Below are 19,389 nucleotides of genomic sequence, written 5' to 3'. Positions count from 1 at the left end.
CTTACTTTGCAGTGGTCTCTCATTTGTGGAGCAGATGGCAGTCTGATATACAAAGTCCCTAAAATGATTTCTTACAATAATGCTATCTTCTCTTGACCATTTCACTACAACAAAAAGTATGATTTTATATTAACTGTAAATGCATTATAATTTGAACACCAAAACGAAATAATGTGTCTTCCAAAATATGAAAGTTATGTCTTTTTAAATGTTGCCATCTAGCTTGTCTAACATTACAAATCTGTTTTATGGCTGTTGGTGGTTGTGTTGATTTTACTGGTGTAAACCAGCAAGAAGCAATAACAGTACAACACAGTGAGATGGATGGGGCAAAGCTGTATTTTCTTGAGAAGCTTTACTGAAAATAGTTACTTTGGTTTCATTAATATTCCCGGTCATGGAATTCCATGGTTTTCAGTAGGTGCTTCGGTTCAAGCAAAGATGCTTAGATTCTAGGATATTTGAATTCATGGATGAATGTTTTATATTTAACATATATAGGTAATTATAACATTTCGTTGAACATTTGAATTCATGTATGAAGTCAACAACAAAATCCACGAAAATTGATGATCGACAAAAAATGATGAAACTACAGTAAGTCTTTCTGAGAAGACAATTTGTTTGTTTCCCTACTGCTCATCTCCTCAAGAATTCCTTGTACTGACCCATAATACAATTATCATTCACTTTAACAATGATTATTAAAATCTAACAATTCAAGGACAGTAACTTTGAAAAGACAAATACCATCAACTTTAAAACAATTTTGACCTTCATCTTTGCTCAATATACTTTTGCACTAAATGTAAATCCAACATATCACATTCTGATATTTCATCTGAAGTTAAAAGTGGTGGAATTAAAATTTTCAAGGGCAGTATTTCTAGTATAATATGTCATCAAAGTCAAACTTGTCCTCTGTATTTGCTTTGTTTTTATGAGATTATTGATTGTTTATCTCCACACTCAACAATTTTTCAGCTACATGTATATAATGGCATCCATGTTTTTATTGGTATTCTCACATAATGTCATCCATGTTAAATATATCCATGTTCTAATTTAAATGAAGGTGTGATGTCTTGTTTACACATTTAATAAAGTGCACCGCCACGGCACATGATACGCCCGTCACATATTGTTAACAGTATAGATTGTACCCATTAAAACATTCTTTTTTTATATCACCTTAATTAAATGTCACAGCGACCTTAAAGTAGGATGCGACACACCTTCTACCTAAGATGCATTAGTTGACCAATTTTGGTGATTCTAGGTCTAGGTCTAATAGTTTTCAAGTTATGAGCCGGACAAGTTTTTGCCATATATGGCCATATCTTCTTAATGAAAAGTCACAGTGACCTGGTTTTAATGTGCGACACACCTTCTACCCAAGATGTATCTACAGACAAAGTTTGATGATTCTAGGCCCTGTAGTATTTAAGTTACGGGTCGGACACGAAAAAGCTAACAGACGGACGGACATGAACGCCATACCAAATACGTCCCGTCTTAGGAGGGGCGTATAAAAATGTTAACTGCAGTTGTACTCAAGCCAGAGACCTTGCCCTTTGAGAAGCAGTAACAAAAGTAATACAGTTCTGGATGAATGGACAGTTAAAAGATGATAGAACATGGAATGACACCTCAATGGCTTCGGTTTATAAGCAAAAGTTGATTAAATTGCATAATCCAATTGTTTAAGAACAGTACAGCAAATATAATATGAAACTTAATTCTTGCCTGAGCATTTTCTAGATGTCCTAGGAACATTCTTTTGAACTGATTCCACCTGTTCATCATCACTGTTAGTTTCCTCTAAAATTGAATGGAATTCATCAGTAGTCTACTTATTCATTAGGAAATTAAGAAGTCAGTAAATTGTAAAAGGCAATATTTCCCGAAATGTAACTTAGAATGTTATATAGATCAATACCCAAAATGAGGTAAAAAGAAATGATCAAGAGAGAAAAACAGATGACTCAAATATCTGAGAATACAGTTTTTACAATCCTTGTGTTCAAGTTTCAAAGTTTCATCACATTAAAACAGAGCTTATTAAACATCTTCATGTTAAAGCACTGATTAAATTATTCGAAAGAACAATGAAAGCATAACTATACCTGGAAGCATTGCAGAACATTGAATACCATTTAGGGACTCCTGAACAGAACCTGAAATATATTTAAATATGCATTACAGACTACAGGTATAGACGTTAAGGTTAGGGTTGGTTTCAAGAAATACTAAAATTGGCCAAAATGGCATGGTTGATTTAATACATTATTCACTGACATAAAATGAAATATTTTAGGCCATGCCTTTACGCGGTTGAGTTAAGGCTTTCCCCATAAAATTTTTAATACCGGTGCTGTACATAAATATACTTTACCGCACTGGCACATTGCACGACGTCACAATGAAAATTACGTCATGACGAAGGTCATGACGTACATATCTACAGTCCATTTGTGGTTGGAAATGTCAAAATATTGTTTCGTTATTTACCACCGCTGTCAAACGGTAAACTGCAATTGCGTAAAAGTTTCTGTCAAATGGGTTATATTAATTCTCTTTGATATTGAAAAAGTTTCAATTTCTTCTTTATATAGCATACATGCTAAAGTAATATCCATATTATATTGTGATATTGATATCGCCCCTAATCTACACGTATAGTTACTTTCACAATGGACTCATTTGCATAAACAGGGTTTCCGTACATAAAAATTTCATCATTGGCACGACACCCCGAGGTTTTTAAGTGAAAGATGTTTCATTTATGTGACATGTGAACTTCAGTGCCAAAGGAAAGTTAGGGGAGCAAGTTCTGGCTTCAACAGAAAATATGTTTTTCAGGCTAGATTCAACTTCGTATGTGCAAAAATCGCTACATCTTGCATATTCAATGCAAAAATTAGACATGTTGCAAGTCACAGTAAACTTGCTCTCAGCACTTTTCAAATTAAGAAATTAATATGCTTTGAAGTTATATTAACTTCAACTTGCATTGATATCTGGATATCGTGCCAATTTTACGATTTATACATACACGATACGTTTTTATCTTGATATTTGATCACGTGATAGAGAGTTGATGTTGAGACTGTCGGTCTGGTGAAAAATGTATAAGAGGTCAATATGCACTTAATGATATATACATATTGTTTTTGTATAAATGGGTTGTGTTTACAGAATTTGTCACAAATTGATCTGTTTATTAATGCTTTTTTCCTGATATATTTCTATGGCCCTACTTAACACAACTGCGTAGATATCATGCTGGGAAAATTACAAAGATATGAACATGTAGCACACTTCTAAAGTGCCACATGCAGATTTTCTTCGTGTCCGTTACAACTGTACATGGTCTGAAGAATATCAAATAAAAGCTGTGAGAGGAGTTAATAACATACTGAGAAAAATACAAAGTTCAACTACATGTAAACTTTTCCAAAAAATGTCTGAACACTTCCTAAAAATCACATACATATCTTCAATGTGTTCATTACAACTGTACAAGCAAGGTCTGAACAATGTAAAGTAAACGCTATGAGAGGAGTCAATTTTACAAAGTAGGTACTGTCTATTTTAAAACAAGTTGTGAAAGTGACAAAGTTCAACTAAATGTAAATTTTGGAAAAATGTCAGAGCGCTTCCAAAAAGTCAAAAATACATCTTTAATGTCTCCATACAATTGTACAAAGTTTGAAGGATGTCAAGTTAGAGGTGTGAGATGATTTGATTACACAAAGTACATTGCATGCACAAGTGGTCCGCTCAGCCAGTTGATCACCTGGCATTCACCATACTTCAAAGCTGAATGCAGGTTCTGCAACCCGGCCAAACATTCAACATCATAAGGAGATTAAATTAGTTGTAAAATACACTCAAAATCTATTTGATCATCATTTTTGTATCATGCTACAAAAGCAAAACTTCTTCCTAGCAAAAATTTGAGCGAAGCATGAATGAATTTATGCTAAATCCTAAAATTGCTCCTGCAAAAGCTGTGCGTCCTCCAATTACCACTTTACTGTGAAAGAAATGAAGTGTAATTGTTAGGAAGTATCACTAAGTCTCAAATACAATCTTCAGATTTAAAAGCCAGTGCCCTACCAAAAAAAAAAGTTTGAACCCACTAGCTAGTATTAATAGGTGCCCCGATATACTTAAACCTAAGTACCACAACGGCCAAATCTACCAAAATTAATTCAATTTGCAACATCTGCACTAGTTGTTGATGCATTTATGGTTACCTCACATATTCTTAAATTCTTTACTGTTAATTTTTTTTGCTTCTCATGCAAAAAAATGTTAAAATCCAAGTTTGGGAGTGCAAGGATGATCATGTTGCTTTTTGTGCCCTCAAGTGAAGATAGCATAGTCATGTGGGATGCTTTATTTTATGGAAAAATGCCATATTCACATCTGCAAGAGACATCTTTTACTGTCTTAACTACATTGATGACACCTTTTTTCATTCCCTGATTTTGTTTGGTTTTTTTGCCACACTCAACAATTTTCCATCATACAATGGTGTCCAGTTTTTATTGGTGGAGGATAGAACCAGTAACAATATACTTGAATCTCATGGTCGCTTATATGCCCCGTGCATAATATCAAATCATTCTCTCCAGTGCTTTATGACAAGATGATTTTTTAAGAATGGTACCTTTTTAACCATTTGGGCCCATAAGCACAGAACCCTGTGACTAGGGGCACCATTTGAACACACTTGAATCCCCATCGCGCAATGATACGTTTTGCCAAGTTTGGTTGAAATTGGCCTGGAGAAGAAATTGAAAATGTGGAAAGTTTACAGACTGATGGATGACAGACAAACTAATCAAAAAACCTCACATGAGCTTTCAGCTATAGTGAGTTAAAAATGAAATGGAGCCATATCATTTGGGTGGATTAACATACATGTATCATGAATCAAACCGAAACTTCTGTATCACAATTTATAACACCATGGTATATTGTTGTACTCCTTTTGCTGGGGGAGACATAATTGATTAACAGCTTTACCTGACTTGTTCCTTTGGTTGCTGCAGCTACTGCTTCCCTCATAGTCACCCTGTCCATTTTCATCATTTTCTGTGTTTCCATTACATGTATGTTCCACTGAAAAAGAGTATAAAACGATACAATGCCAACTCATGGTAAGGAATGAATGGTCATGAGTAAAATAAAAATAGGTTCTCCAAACTTGCAGATTAACCCTCAGCATTTTGACATATTGACACAAAAAGGCTAATCTACCATATCTGATTAACATCCTACCAAGTTTCAATAATCTTCTAAATTTAAGACTTTTTTTTATATTTTCAGTACATGTAACAGTGACCTCCCCAAAGGTCAAATTCACATTTTGACCCCAACATCTACCTTATCTGAGTAAACATCCTGAGAAAGTTCAATGATCCATCTTCTATAGTTTAGGAGATAGCTAATTTGCTATTTTTAGTAAACAAATTTGTTATTTTTAATAATAGTGATCTCTCCAAAGGTCAAATTTACATTTTAACCCCAAAAAACAAATATAAACTATATCAGTAAAAATCCTACCAAGTTTCAATGATCCATCTCCTATACTTAAGATTTTTCTATTTTAATTTACATTGACCTCCCCAAAGGTCAAATTGATACTTTGACCCCAAAAGGCATATCTACTCTATCTGAGTAAACATCCTACCAAAGTTCAATGATCCATCTTTTATAGTTTAGGAAATATTTTCCTAAAACAATTTTGCTATTTTAAGTTATAGTAACCTCCCCAAATGTCAACCTGACATTTGACCCTGAAATGCACATCTACCCTATGTAAGTGAACATCCTAGTAAGATTCAGTGGTCTTACTCCAAAATCAAAGGATGTATGGCCTGGAAACAATAGTCTAATGCACACACACACAAACACTAATACACTCCCATCTGACTTTGTGTTGACAATACCCTTAGGCCAAAATTGGCAGAGGGGTAAAAAATTAAGAAATCTAACTGCAAAGATAGTATTAGATATGTCCAAGTGACACCATTGCCCCACTTCAGCAGAAAAATTGGAAATTTACAATTTGTTACTACCTATAATACAGCTATATATAAACAAGAGGCCAATGGCCCACAATGCTCACCTAAACATAAAAGTTGCTAGAAAGCTTTATGCAATATACCAAGTCATTCTGCTCAGTACTTCCACTAAAGACAATTTATATCTTTTCCAGTATAAGACTTTGTTAAACTTTCATCCACTTGCAGGACCTTAACATGCTTAAGTCAATGGATTGATTTCCCTTGAATAATTTGACTCCTCTTGTTGCTGGGAAGTTCATGCAAAATATCTAATCATTCTGCTTAGTACATGTACTTTCACAGAAGAACATTTTTATATCTTTTACTGTATAGGGGCCTCCATGTCAAAGTGGTTATGGGATCACATTTTTAATCATGAGGCCTCTCATGTCCAGTCTTATTAGTACTTTCGCAGAATATTTTTTTTTTTTTATATCTTTACCTATATAAGCATATGTTTAACTTTGAACCTACCCCCATGGGTAAAATTTGAAACCACTACCCCATCCCCACCCATCCCCTTATGGGCAGTCGACAAGTTGACAAACCAATATCACTTTAACAATTTTTGTTGCTAGGAAGCTTCATGCAAAATATCAAGTGGTTATGCCATGTACTTTCACAATTTTTTAAATCTTATTTCCTATATAAGCCTACGTCAAACTTTGAACCCCCTATATGGGTCCCAAAGTTTGCAGATCGTTTTCTCTTGAATGAACTTGAATCTCATGGTCCTTTAGCTGCCCCATGCATAAAATCTTATCATTCTTTCCAGTGCCTTCTGAAAAGAAGATTTTTTCAGAAATGGTACATTTTCACCCTTTTTGGCCCTTAAGTACAGAACCCTAGGTGCCAAGGGCACCATTTGAACAAATTTGAATTCCCACCGCGCAATAATGCTTCCTGCCATGTTTGGTTGAAATTTGCCTAGCAATTTCAGAGAAGAAGTCTAACACTTAAAAAATTTACGAAGGACAGACAACGGAAAAATTGTGATCAGAAAAGCTCACATAAAACTGCTGTTCCACGTGAGATAAAATGGTCCATAATACTGAATTTTCTATGAAATGACATGAATGTAAAACAAAGCAATCAATTCATGGCTTAGGTGAAGTCAAGTAATGAGTAATAATATATATCATTTCCTTCCATGGGATGAGAAAAGCCATAAACTTCAAGTATAGGTTGAGAGGTGAAAAACTCAAAATACAATGTAAACTGAAACTATTCATCTTCATGGTTATCAAATTTCAAATTTGTATTAATGCCTCAATTCAAGGGTAAATCATTATATAACTTTATATCTAAAGAAATTTAATCCAGTTCATTGAACATTTGATATCATGGATCAAGTCAATCACAGTAGATTGAGAAATTATCATGCTTTCTTCAATATCTGTACCTTATTTCTCCACCAGAGATTCTGAGTATCTCCATAGTTATACAGTATTTCTTCTTTCTCTTGAATATCTCTGACAGCAAACAAGCATAGACAAGGGCTCTCAAAAGTCAAAAGTTTCATGACAGCATTAGCCATCTTGTTCCCATCATTGACATACGGGCATATATGATCTTGAGTTGAAGTATCAATACTGAAAATGACAAATAGATGTATCTCAAAGTGGTAGCAAGTCAGCAGAAATGGCAAAGTTATGAGATTAACCTATATTTTGACTAAAATTGAAAGTGGTAAGGGTTGTAACTCTTTAAAAAAATTAAAAACAATGGACCATAATGCCCCTCCTCCATGTGCATCTTCATATCATGCCTTTACTTTTTACAAAGTTTCAAAACATTTTCCCTCAAACCATTGAAGAGGAGTTGCGATGAAAAAATTAATCTACTATTCTGGAGATATTCTAAGTGTCAAGGGCTGTAAACTCTGTAAAAAAAAAAAACAATGGAAATATAGGTGGCGGTGACCAACTTTTGGTATAGAAAGAAAAAAGGCACACAAAATTTTGCCTTAAACGGGCACACGTTATGCAATTTTCGGATTTTTAGGGCACTTTGTTATCATAATTATTTGATTTTAAAGGCAACAATATTTAGTAATATATATAACTTTGCAATACATCCTACATGTATATACTTTCTCTTTTTGAGAAAGTGTTATATGCATCTTCATGTACTTGCCTTCCAAAAATAAAATTACACAGATTCAGAAAAAACTAGTATATAGGGGGGAGGGGGGCATTATTTCATAACTTCAGGTCATGTAAAATTCCCTCAATTTAAATTTCATAGAATGAACTTAACTCGTTATATCTTTCTTTTTTCGTTAGAGACGACCAGTGGTCTAATGTAGTTTTAAGATTACTTTTACCAAAAAGAAATAAATGGCGCTCTGTTGTCGATAGGTTTGAATGAGAAAAAGGGCATGGCGCCGGAAAAAAAGGGCATGGCATCAGGAAAAGGGCATGACACTGCGCCATGCTAAATTGCTTTAGATTGAACACTATGGTATATTACACAATATACCTACTCATGTACCAAGTATGAATATCCTGATTGAACTAGTTGAGGAGATATTTCCCCAAAGCCCAATTTCTTTAATTGGTTAAGGTCAAAATACAAAAGGCAGTGACCTAATTTTGGTATGTGACAGAGTATTACATGTAACAAAGTATGTACACAGTATGAACATCCTGCATCAAAATAGTTGAGGAAAAATAAACCAACAAGAGTAACGCCAATGTGGCATAATACGCCCGTAGATTTTGCTCAAGGAAAACATATTTTAGTGGGATTCATATTTTAGTGAAGTTAGCACTGTCCTCTGTGAGTTAATTCATTATTATGCTTGTAGAAATGGATATCAAGATATAAAGAGGGATAGCCTTAGAACCTTGACCTCTGACTTTGAAAAACAATAGGCACCTTCCTCTCATCATGATGATCAAATATGCCAAGTTATAATATCCTGGAGCTTACGGTTCGGTTTGTATCCTGCCCACAAGGTTTTCCTAAAAAGTGATACTACGACCTTGACCTTGAAAAACAATAGGCATCTTCCTCTCATCATGGTGATCAAATATACCAAGTTATAATATCCTGGAGCTTACGGTTCGGTGTGTATCCTGCCCACAAGGTTTTCCTAAAAAGTGATACTACGACCTTGACCTTTGACCATGAAAAACAATAGGCATCTTCCTCTCATCATGGTGATCAAATGTACCAAGTTGTAAAGTCCTAGGACTTATGGTTCAGTCTGTATCCTGCCCACAAGGTCCGGACAGACAGACGGACGACGCCATACCATAATACGTCCCGTCTTCGACGGGCGTATAAAAAACTATCAGGCAGACACGCAATAAGCAAGTAGGCACACACGCTAACAGACAGTCAGGCACAAAGCAAATACATGTACAGGTATCATATTACCCCGACTTTGTCAAGTCCGGTACAAAAAACTATTTCAATTATGCATTAACCAAATAAAGATCAATAATGTTCTTACATGTACATGTCGTTTAATTTAGAAAACAACAATGAGCTTTGCAAACTGAAAACAAAACACTTTCTGATGTCTACCATCATTCATGTATAAAACTTACCACATACTTTTTCCTTTGTTCTTGTAAAAAAAAAAATTATTTTCATCACATTTTCTCTGCCTTTCAAATGCCTCTTCTTCAGTAATTATTTCTCCAACATATTCTAGAAGAAAATCCCCTGCTCTGAAGTCTTTTTCGGCAAATACACCAAATCCTGCATAATGCAAGAACAAGTGCATTCATACAAATAGAGCACAAGCAACTCAGCATTAGTTCACCTAAAGTAAACAGTACACTGTATGTATAGCAATAACATTTCTTTCTCATTTGCACTCAATTTCAGTGATTCAATATTTGGTGATACAAGTACTTATTAGGATCACATACATGTACAATACCATGCAATTACAAGCTTATGTGTGTCTGAGTTGATGGGTCAAACACACAATAGTGCCAAAAAATATCAATATGATTTTTCAAAATCTACTACATGTAGGTGAGCATTTATAATAGCACAAGCAAGCATAAATTCTTATTTCAAACCTTCTAAAAACCTCCTAAAAATATCTCTATTTAAAGTATATTCAAGAAAAGGTACCAATGTGGCAATCAAAATGGAAAGACCAGGGACAAAATTGAAAATAAATACGATCGACACATAAAAACACACAAAAAACAAGGAAACGCATGAACCCTAGAATCATCCTGGGTGAGGCCAGGTGTTCCAGAAGAATGAGCACTTCATGAGTGAGTGCTCCACATGTGTCACTCGTCATGCATTTCTCAAAGTCAAATCAGGTAAGAGACCAGAAAAATTAGTTATGTAGCGCAGAGTATATCACGAGACAATTTTGAAACACTGATGCTGTATCTGTTAACGAGTTTGTGGTGTCGCCCATAAAACTTTTTCATTGATGATATAAGCTTGGGCATTTGGTATCCCTGTGTCAACAGTTTTTTGGCAAGCAACACAGATCTGTTCAAGAAGTCTTTATACAAAGAGCTTCCTCTAGCATGTCTAGCGTAGCGAATCAACTGGGAAACAAATACACCGTACGCGGGAAAAGATGGAATGTTGCTTGACAAGTGTAGAAAGTTGACAATAGGGAAATTGTAATCATCACATTTATCATATATCTTTGTGTTTAATTTTCCTTGCCTGTCAAATTAAAAAAAAAGGTCTAAATATGAGGCAGAACAATGCGACTCCATACATGTAGTTGAGTTAATCTCAAGTTCAGGAGGATAAATGATATGCAGATACTTAGAAACAGTATCATTGTTAATCAGTCTTCGACGTTAACCAGCGGCCCGATGCCCGAGGCCAGTAAAATCGGGATCAGGCTTCTTAAAATATTAAACCCTGGAGTCCGGTGGGCCTGTAAATGTTTTCTTATATGTTCTGTATATATTACAAATAAAGCGTGAGATTGACTCAGACTAAATGTCATGACTTAGTAGTCAAATTTTGCATAGAAAAATTATCAACCATGCTGCCTTTTCTGAAGTATAGGGAGGGGGCTCGTCCGGGAAATTCAAAACCACCCAAGCGTATTTCAGAATCACAACCATCCGATAAAAAAAACCCCAAAAAACCCTGTCGTACGAGGAGAAAAAAAACGAAAATTCATGCCCCATTGGACCGAGGGCAGTGTTCGAAATTAACCATAGACCGATAGACCGAGTCTATGTCAAATGGCACTGGTCTATGCCAACTGTAATTGAGATAGACCAAATGGTCTATGCCAATTTTCTAGATTTAAAGCAATAAAGTATCCAAGAGGGCCTTGCATAGTCAGTCGATGTCTGATAAACATTATGAGGAAAGGATATTACAGAAATGGAAAGAAAATACACTTTCTAAGTATATTAGAAGTAAATGAAAATGTTTTAAATTTGTGTTATTATTTTTTCAATGTTATGGTCTATGCCAATTCGATGAGGTCTAAGTCATTTTATCTTGGCATAGACCTGTGGTCTATACCAAGTTTTAAACCAATTTCGAACACTGCGAGGGTGGGCCTTGGCTAACATTTAAGTGATTCTGGAGAAAACAAAATGTTTTGTACTGGTGTATACAAAACAGAGTTGAACATAAGCTGCTGATGTATCTGCGAGATTAATCAGTCTATGTGAAAGACATCGGACCGTCGGACCTGACCGATGTGCAGTGCCTCAGGTCCGATGCATCATTTTTTACACCGGACCAGAATGTCTGATGTCTCAATGTCCGGTTTTGAGCTTTACTATTTTGATGCGGAGTTTGTTAAAAGTAAAAAAAAAATAGCACACATCCAAATACGTAAATGAATTGATTAAAACCGCATGGACTGTCTAAAGTATTATACGGGAGGGATTCCTGGTATAGTATTACTAGTATAATAAATAAGATTCCCTTGGTTTTGCATTTTCACATGTTTCACTTTTTTACATTAGGTTTTTCGGTCTGACAAAATTTGGTTCGGTCCGGTGTGTTCATTGATTACACAGGACCGAATGTCCTGTGTGGTCCAAAAACTTTCGCATATACTGGATTAATATGTTGAAAAATAATATAATCCTTTTAATGTCAGTTGTTCTCTAACTATGATCATCTTGACCTGTATTTTCCTACAGTAGAACTGTGCATGTGTCTATAGAGTAGAATCAGCAGATAACAAGAGGTCAAATTAGAAAAAAAACATTTTGGGCCTGCAAAATATTGTTCGGGCTTGCACAATTATTATACTGGGAAGCCCGAAGGGCCTGTGCTTTTTCGTGAAAACTGGTTAATACATGTAGATAAGACGTCATCTATGTATCTGAACGTTAGATTAGATTTTGAGGCTAAGATCTTGTTTCTTATGCGGAGTTGTTCCTGCATGAATTCAGCCTTGTAGGAATATAGGAACAAATGAGCAAGCAAAGATGATATAAATATGGTTTAAACTCACCTTTATAGTCAGATATATATTTTACTTTGAACCCATCTTTGTCAAGACCAGCCTGACACCACCATTTGGCATCTTCCTCAGGCTTCAGGCGTTTTACTTTCTGTTACAAATAAAAACATAAAATGAAAACATCATATATCAGTCAACACTTGGTCATCTAACCATCTTTTAATATCTCAAGAAAGTCACTCAATAAACAGACCCTGAAACGTGCTACTACACCTTAAAAACGAACCGAACCGTTCCGTGCAAGAAACGAACCGTACCGTTCAAGAAACGTACCGTCCCGTTCAAGAAACGAACCGTATCGTTCAAAAAGCGTACCGTACCGTGCAGAAAGCGTGCAGGATAATATTATGCAAACCCCGCCCCCAAAAGCCCGAAAGCGTACCGTACCGTGCAGAAAGCGTGCAATTTATGTCACGTGACCCACTTTTTCAGCCACAGTATATTATTTTCACAATGGCGCCCGATGGGAAAGGAGGTCGTAGACTATCGCTGGCTATTCGAAGCATTATCCTCAAACATCACAAAGCTGGGTTATCAACTGTGAAAATCACCGAGATGCTTAAAACAAAGTACGATTTCAAAACTATGCGGCAAAGTGTTAGAAGATTTCTAATTCGCTATGAGATGAATGGTTGTCTACTGTTGTATTCAATATGTACTTTCCTACGTACAGTGTCTGAATCATATGAGAAATTTCTAGACCGATTAGAAAAATTGTCACGTTCTACACTGTAATATTTTCATTACTTTATTAGCAATAATTTTGACATATCTTTTCTCTTCTACATTGATAACGACCCATATAGATAGATGTAGATTGGCGGATTTATTAAATACACTAATAAACAATTTTTAATTACATCGACAGAGAAATAAATAGATACTTACATGTGTAAAAGAATGTAAACAAGTTAAATTGATGCAAAGCATCAAATCGGACGCAAAAAATTATTCATTTCAGCATTTTCAAGTATTTCAACAATATATAGAAAAGGTATATGAAACATTTTTATTGCAAACTATACACTTGCCTTACTTTTCTGTTAATTTTTTTTAATTCAATTTTCAGTAATCAAAAATAAAGTCAGGGAAATGAAAATCGGACTTCGCGTGATAAAGGATAGGAATATATATGTATTATCATCATTTTATTTGATTCAAAGAAAAATGCAACAGATATCTAACATTATTAATTATGAATGACTGAATGCTGACAAAAAAGGATGTACAAACTTCACGTGCAGATATCCTGGATCTTTCATAATGCCGATGATAAATCACAATAAATGTGAAGTGCAGAAAATAATCATTGTGTCATTTGCGACTTTAGTGTATTCAAAACAAAATTCACTTCTTCTTAAAAACTTTTCCAATTTAGGCACTGTAATTTATATCCGGAAACTTAATACGCTTTGTTTTTACACTTACGCACGCCCATGTCGGGGAGCAGTTCATGTAACAACTTTTTATAAAATCGTAAATTAATAAATGTCTGATGAGAAATGAAAAACAAATTGAAACGTAATAACAACCATTAAGACTTAGACTTAAGCAAATTCTAAAAACTTTTATTCATAACTTTTATGTACGTTATCAATATGGAATTATTCCATCGAAGCAATCAAAAATAACATCTCATTTCCCCATGTGCACATTCTAACACAACCACAAATCCTGCAGCCGATAATCAAAGAGCCGAATAAGACCGATCGAGTGAAAACAAACTATCGAAACGTACAATTTATACGAAGTCAAAGCGTTCAGGCCACGCCCACTTCATTAATAAAACGTGCAAACCGTTCACAAAGCGTGCAGCTATTTTTAGCAAACTGTACCGTGCAAGAAGCGAACCGTACCGTTCAAGAAGCGTACCGTACCGTGCAAGAAACGAACCGTACCGTTCAAGAAACGAACCGTACCGTTCAGAAAACGAACCGTACCGTTCATAAAGCGTACCGAACCGTACCGTGCAACTGGTGTAGTAGCATGTTTCAGGGTCTGTAGATTATAGTGCAAGTCATGACACATCGTGTTGACATAAGTTTTAAATATCCTAAATAAGTTGGAGATATAGAACACACAAGAAATTAACAAAAAATGATCTAGTGACCTTAAAGATATGACCTAGAGGGTAGGTCATGACATGAATTGTATCATTTCATTCATATGGGTGCAGAGTCAGAGTGCATAGGAAAGTTGACAAAAAAGTGTCACAAGGACTGACAAATACAATTTTAATGCAAGTAGCTATGTCAAAAATCACTTGCCCAACCTGCTGACCAATCACAATACCCCCCCCCCCCCCCCCCCCCCCCGAGATAAATGTTGAATATTGAAATGAGATGTACATGTATACAGTTTCAAAGAAGGGCCTTGCTAAAGAGATCTATATATATAGTAATACATATTTAATTATCCATACTGTGAAAAACATGTTGCGAATTGTGTGTGTGTGTGTGTGGGGGGGGGGGGGGGGGGGGGGGCTCTGCATTTGTGTTAGCCTCCTTTCTTTGTTTACATTACATGTACCATATCCCCACCCCCACATAATGACGAGTTGACAGAAAAAGTTACAATATCTCTGGTGTCAAAGAATGAAAGTGATTGAACAATTGGAATCATCTTTTAATGCAAGATTGTACCCACCTTTTGCAAAATGCCTTGACTTTCAAGTCCAGCTTTTAACTGAAAAAGTACAGATGAGTCCACTTAAAGGCATACACAATAGTTACAGGGGGAAATAACTCTGTTTTGCTATCACTAAGGCCATGGCGTCACAATATATGGACAATCAAAGCCATAACAGGCATGTAAACAAACGCCAGCGCGTAACAATCTAGGTAAACATCATAGTTCATTTTTAATGTCACAGTGATTTAATAAAAGCAGGAAACGTACATCATAATTGCATGTAAATGGCAATGCTGCCGTCCGCCAAATAACGCGCCATTCATTGGCATGGGCAAAAATAAGATGAAAAAAGTGTTAAATAATGCCAAATATCTAAAAAAAAAAAAAAACAAGCGCATTGACCCCATGTTTTGAAAAGAGCATAAATATACGTGTATTATCATTTACAGCATATGAAATTATGAACAAATTGTCATCATGAGGAAAAATTTTAATTTGCCATTATCATGATTATGTATTGTATAAAAGGGTATAAAATAATGATAAAAACTGCAATTTTACCCCATAAAAATTGGAAATTCAGTTCACAATGATTTTTTTACAAGAAAATAAATTTAATGAATGCTCTCAACAATGAACCTCAAACAAGGCAGTTCTGACTTTTACTTTGCAAGAAATTTAAGTTTTTATTTAACATTAACATGATTAAACTGTTTTTCATGTATTTTCAAAAACACCCCCTTATGGCGGCCCCATAGCTCTGTAAATCGCGCATTATGAGGTAATTTTCTTTGCATATATCTAATGTTCATATTTTCAATGATACGTGGTGTAATTTTAAAGAAAATCTCATTGTAGGAAAAAACTGTTGTGTATGCCCTTAATCTGATATCAGTTGCTTAAGGTTATAACCATAACTACATACGATATACAACTGACATACATAATTATAATATTCTATAAATAGGGATTTTCGCCGTGACGTCAGAAATCAGTCACGTGACTTACTGGTTGGCAAAACATTTGAAAGTTTAATGGCCGAATGCTGAGTAAACAAGAGCAAAATGATGGTTGTGTCATGTTGTGTAATAGGCTGTGCTAATAAATTTGATAAGAGTAGTCCGAAAAGCTTTTACCGCATACCCAAGAAGCAAGAATCAAGAAGAGAGCTCTGGATATCTGCAATTAAGCGTCAACACATCAGTGGTAAATCATGGGAACCAGCGGACATCTTCTGTACTAGTACGTTAGTCATGAATTCCATTAGGAATTATTTACAAGAACAACTATCGTAATTATGCATTTATATTGTCCCATACTTGTAAGCATCTAATGATTTGTAAGCCTTCATAGACTCCTTTGTAAACAAAGATGGTGTGTCGATCAGGTACAGGTAAATATCACCGAACGTCAGATCAGGCCAGGTACCTGGGCTTTGGCTCCAATTCACGTTAAATGGTAAGGATCATGCAGAGAACAGGTACCACGGTTGTACAGCAACTTTACCGTATATCTCCTTTTCGCTTCTTCTGACAAAGAGTTCGCATATGTTGATAAAATATCGTTATCGGTAGACTTCTTCATACTAAGTGCCATTATCAATTTTTGGTTTTGCCAACCAGTTTACACACATGCCTGAATCATGACGTCGCAGTACACTTCGGCGAACATTCCTATACATATTGTGTAGGATTAACATGTATGTATGTAAAATAATACACAAATATGCAATAAGTATAACTAAGTATACATGTAACTCAAGTATTATACATATGTATGATTATTTTGGGTGCAGAGTTAGAACTTAGAACCTTAATAATGAATAACGAATTTAATCAATATCAATTTTCATTTAATCAACTAATGATTTGGAAAATATTATAATAAAAAAGTAAACAATAGTGTTTATCTACAGTCAGATACATCTGAGATCTTTTCCTATATAAGACTATGTTCAACTTTTGTGTCATAGTACTGACCTCATCCCGAATTTTCTCGCGTTACCATAAACGCTTGCTGTGCTAGCTATAAACTTGAGATTTCTGGATTTGGTGAAACGTACAAAAAAAAACAAAAAAACAAAAAAAAAAAAACCGTGGAGTTATGCATAATGAAAACATTCTATAATTATTACTGCTCTTGAAGAGTTGCTTTGGATTGCATATTTAAAATTTGGCTATAAGACAGCAAGCTTTTTTGAAAAGCTAATCATTGAACGCATTGATACTTATTAAAGCCGACAGAAATATAGCTGTGTTTTAATCTGCACTATAAAAAAAATAATAGTTGATTTGTTTATCCTTGTAAACTTACCATGCGCTTCCCGTAAGATAAATTCGCCATTTTCCGCTCAATGTGACTGGATACGGAACACAAAACTCCGAGCCCGAGCGTTAATTTCGGAATCGTGAAAATGAAAATCTCATCGAACAACAAAATTTAAAGTTTTTAAATAATAAAATTTTAAATAAAGCAAGTGTCCAGATATGTGCCTATTAGTCATAGAAACAATGTTCAAAAACCGAAAATAAAATATATAGTCGATTTTTGATTTTTCACAACGATTTTTGATGGTCTCCCTAAAGCAGGTTTACTTTATTTTTCAATATACAAAGTCTATAATTAAAATTTATTTTCTGTCCTTAAAACCTGAAAGCGCCTACTCCTGATAACGCATTCTATGAAAGTACAATCTAAAGATACTACTACATAAGATTTATCCTTGAAAGTACAGTGAGTTGGCACCTGCACGATGCTAAAATATTAGGGAGACCAGATTTTTTCCCCCTAATCCTGCGGTCTCCCTAATGCAGATAATTATATACCATTGGTCTATCTAAACATGATTTCATATATATATATATATATATATATAACAGCAAATACATATATCCAATATTAAATGTTAAGAAACACAAAATGCGATTAACACACATCAAGAGAGAGAGAGAGAGAGGGAGAGAGAGAGAGAGAGAGAGAGAGAGAGAGAGAGAGAGAGAGAGAGAGAGTAAACAAGGTAAGCAGACAGGTAAATATATAGATTGTAGGAATTTATTCGCTGGATAAAATAGAAGATTTTGTAATTTGTAAACAATTTGATACCGAAAAAAGTATGTATTTTATGTCTTGAACTTCCTTGCTGGCAGTCTATCTACTGTACATTTATTTCCTGCTATTCCTGACTTTTCATACATTTATTATTTACCCACCAATTACCTTACCTATATTATCACATGTGTACTAAGGAAGAAATAAACAATCAAAGGCATAGATATTTCAATTAGAATTACAAGGCAGAATTTCAACTTGCTTTATTTGATAAAGGTAATGTAACAGAAAGGATGAAAATTGAAACGTAAGTGAAATTGTTGGCATCAAGAGGGAAAAATTGAATTACTTTGACTTAAACATGAGCACTAAAACTTTTCAAAATAGTTTGTTTTATATAATATTGCACCATTTGTTTTTTCCCACAAACAAAATCTTAAAAAATCGAATTTCTTTTCCTTACTGGATTGACGCCTTCAATTTGATATCATATTTTCAAAATATGTCAAAATAAGAACTATTGGAAACTGACTCACGTTTCAGTGAGTTGTTTTCACTTAATATTATCCAATCAGAACGTAGTAGGCAGAACTAGGAGATCACCGTGGACGTGTGGAGATATTTCAATCTGTTAATAGTTTTTATTGCCTGTATTGGCTGTAACCATTCATTTATCAATGATGAAAAATGCAAAATTGTAGTAAACTCGCTAGTTACATCCAGATTAGATTACGGAAATGCATTGCTTTATGGTGTTCATTCTCAACACACCAGCAACCTTCAGAGGGCACAAAATACAGCTGCAAGATTAATAACACGCTCAAACAAATCCGAACATATTACTCCTGTTCTAATAGATCTTCAATGACTCCCAGTTGAATACAGAATTCAATTTAAGATACTTCTTCATACTTTCAAACCCTTCAACAACCTATCTCCAGTTTACATAAAGGATATCCTTACAGTTTACAATCCCACACGATCACTAAGATCCGAATCTCTGCATCTTCTCCAGGTACCTAGGACACGTACGTAAACATATGGGGATCAACGTTTGGACAAGGCTGCATCGAGTCTCTGGAATTCTCTGTCTTTTAAACTCAGACAATGTACTTCATTGTCTAATTTTAAAGTGGACCTCAAAATGCATCTTTTTAGATTAGCTTTTAATTTGTGATTATTTTTATTTAC

The 19,389-nt window shown here is 34.8% G+C and overlaps 1 protein-coding gene across 4 annotated transcripts; it reads right to left on the bottom strand.

The window, feature by feature from the left end:
• Positions 1-1,746: 1,746 nt before the first annotated feature.
• Positions 1,747-17,748, bottom strand: LOC125660841 (N-lysine methyltransferase KMT5A-A-like). 4 transcript variants are annotated; one of them, XM_056146334.1, is made up of 8 exons: positions 17,464-17,748; positions 15,166-15,204; positions 12,511-12,610; positions 9,638-9,791; positions 7,483-7,672; positions 5,038-5,133; positions 2,127-2,177; positions 1,747-1,821 (listed from the first exon to the last, which is right to left on the bottom strand). In XM_056146334.1, the coding sequence occupies exons 1-7, from the start codon at positions 17,491-17,493 to the stop codon at positions 2,157-2,159; spliced, it is 630 nt and encodes a 209-aa protein (XP_056002309.1). In that variant the 5' UTR covers positions 17,494-17,748; the 3' UTR covers positions 1,747-1,821; positions 2,127-2,156. The 4 variants fall into 4 exon arrangements, 3 of the variants coding, with proteins under 3 accessions (XP_056002309.1, XP_056002308.1, XP_056002307.1); XR_008797645.1 differs by having other exon boundaries at positions 1,748-1,821; positions 2,127-4,039; XM_056146333.1 differs by lacking the exons at positions 1,747-1,821; positions 2,127-2,177 and adding an exon at positions 4,108-4,793.
• Between the last annotated feature and the right edge of the window lie 1,641 nt (positions 17,749-19,389).

The sequence above is a fragment of the Ostrea edulis genome, chromosome 8 (genome assembly GCF_947568905.1).
Source record: "Ostrea edulis chromosome 8, xbOstEdul1.1, whole genome shotgun sequence".
NCBI classification, from domain to species: Eukaryota; Metazoa; Mollusca; class Bivalvia; order Ostreida; family Ostreidae; genus Ostrea; species Ostrea edulis.
The sequence above is the reverse complement of the archived record's forward strand: the minus strand, read 5'-3'. Positions and strand labels throughout refer to the sequence as shown.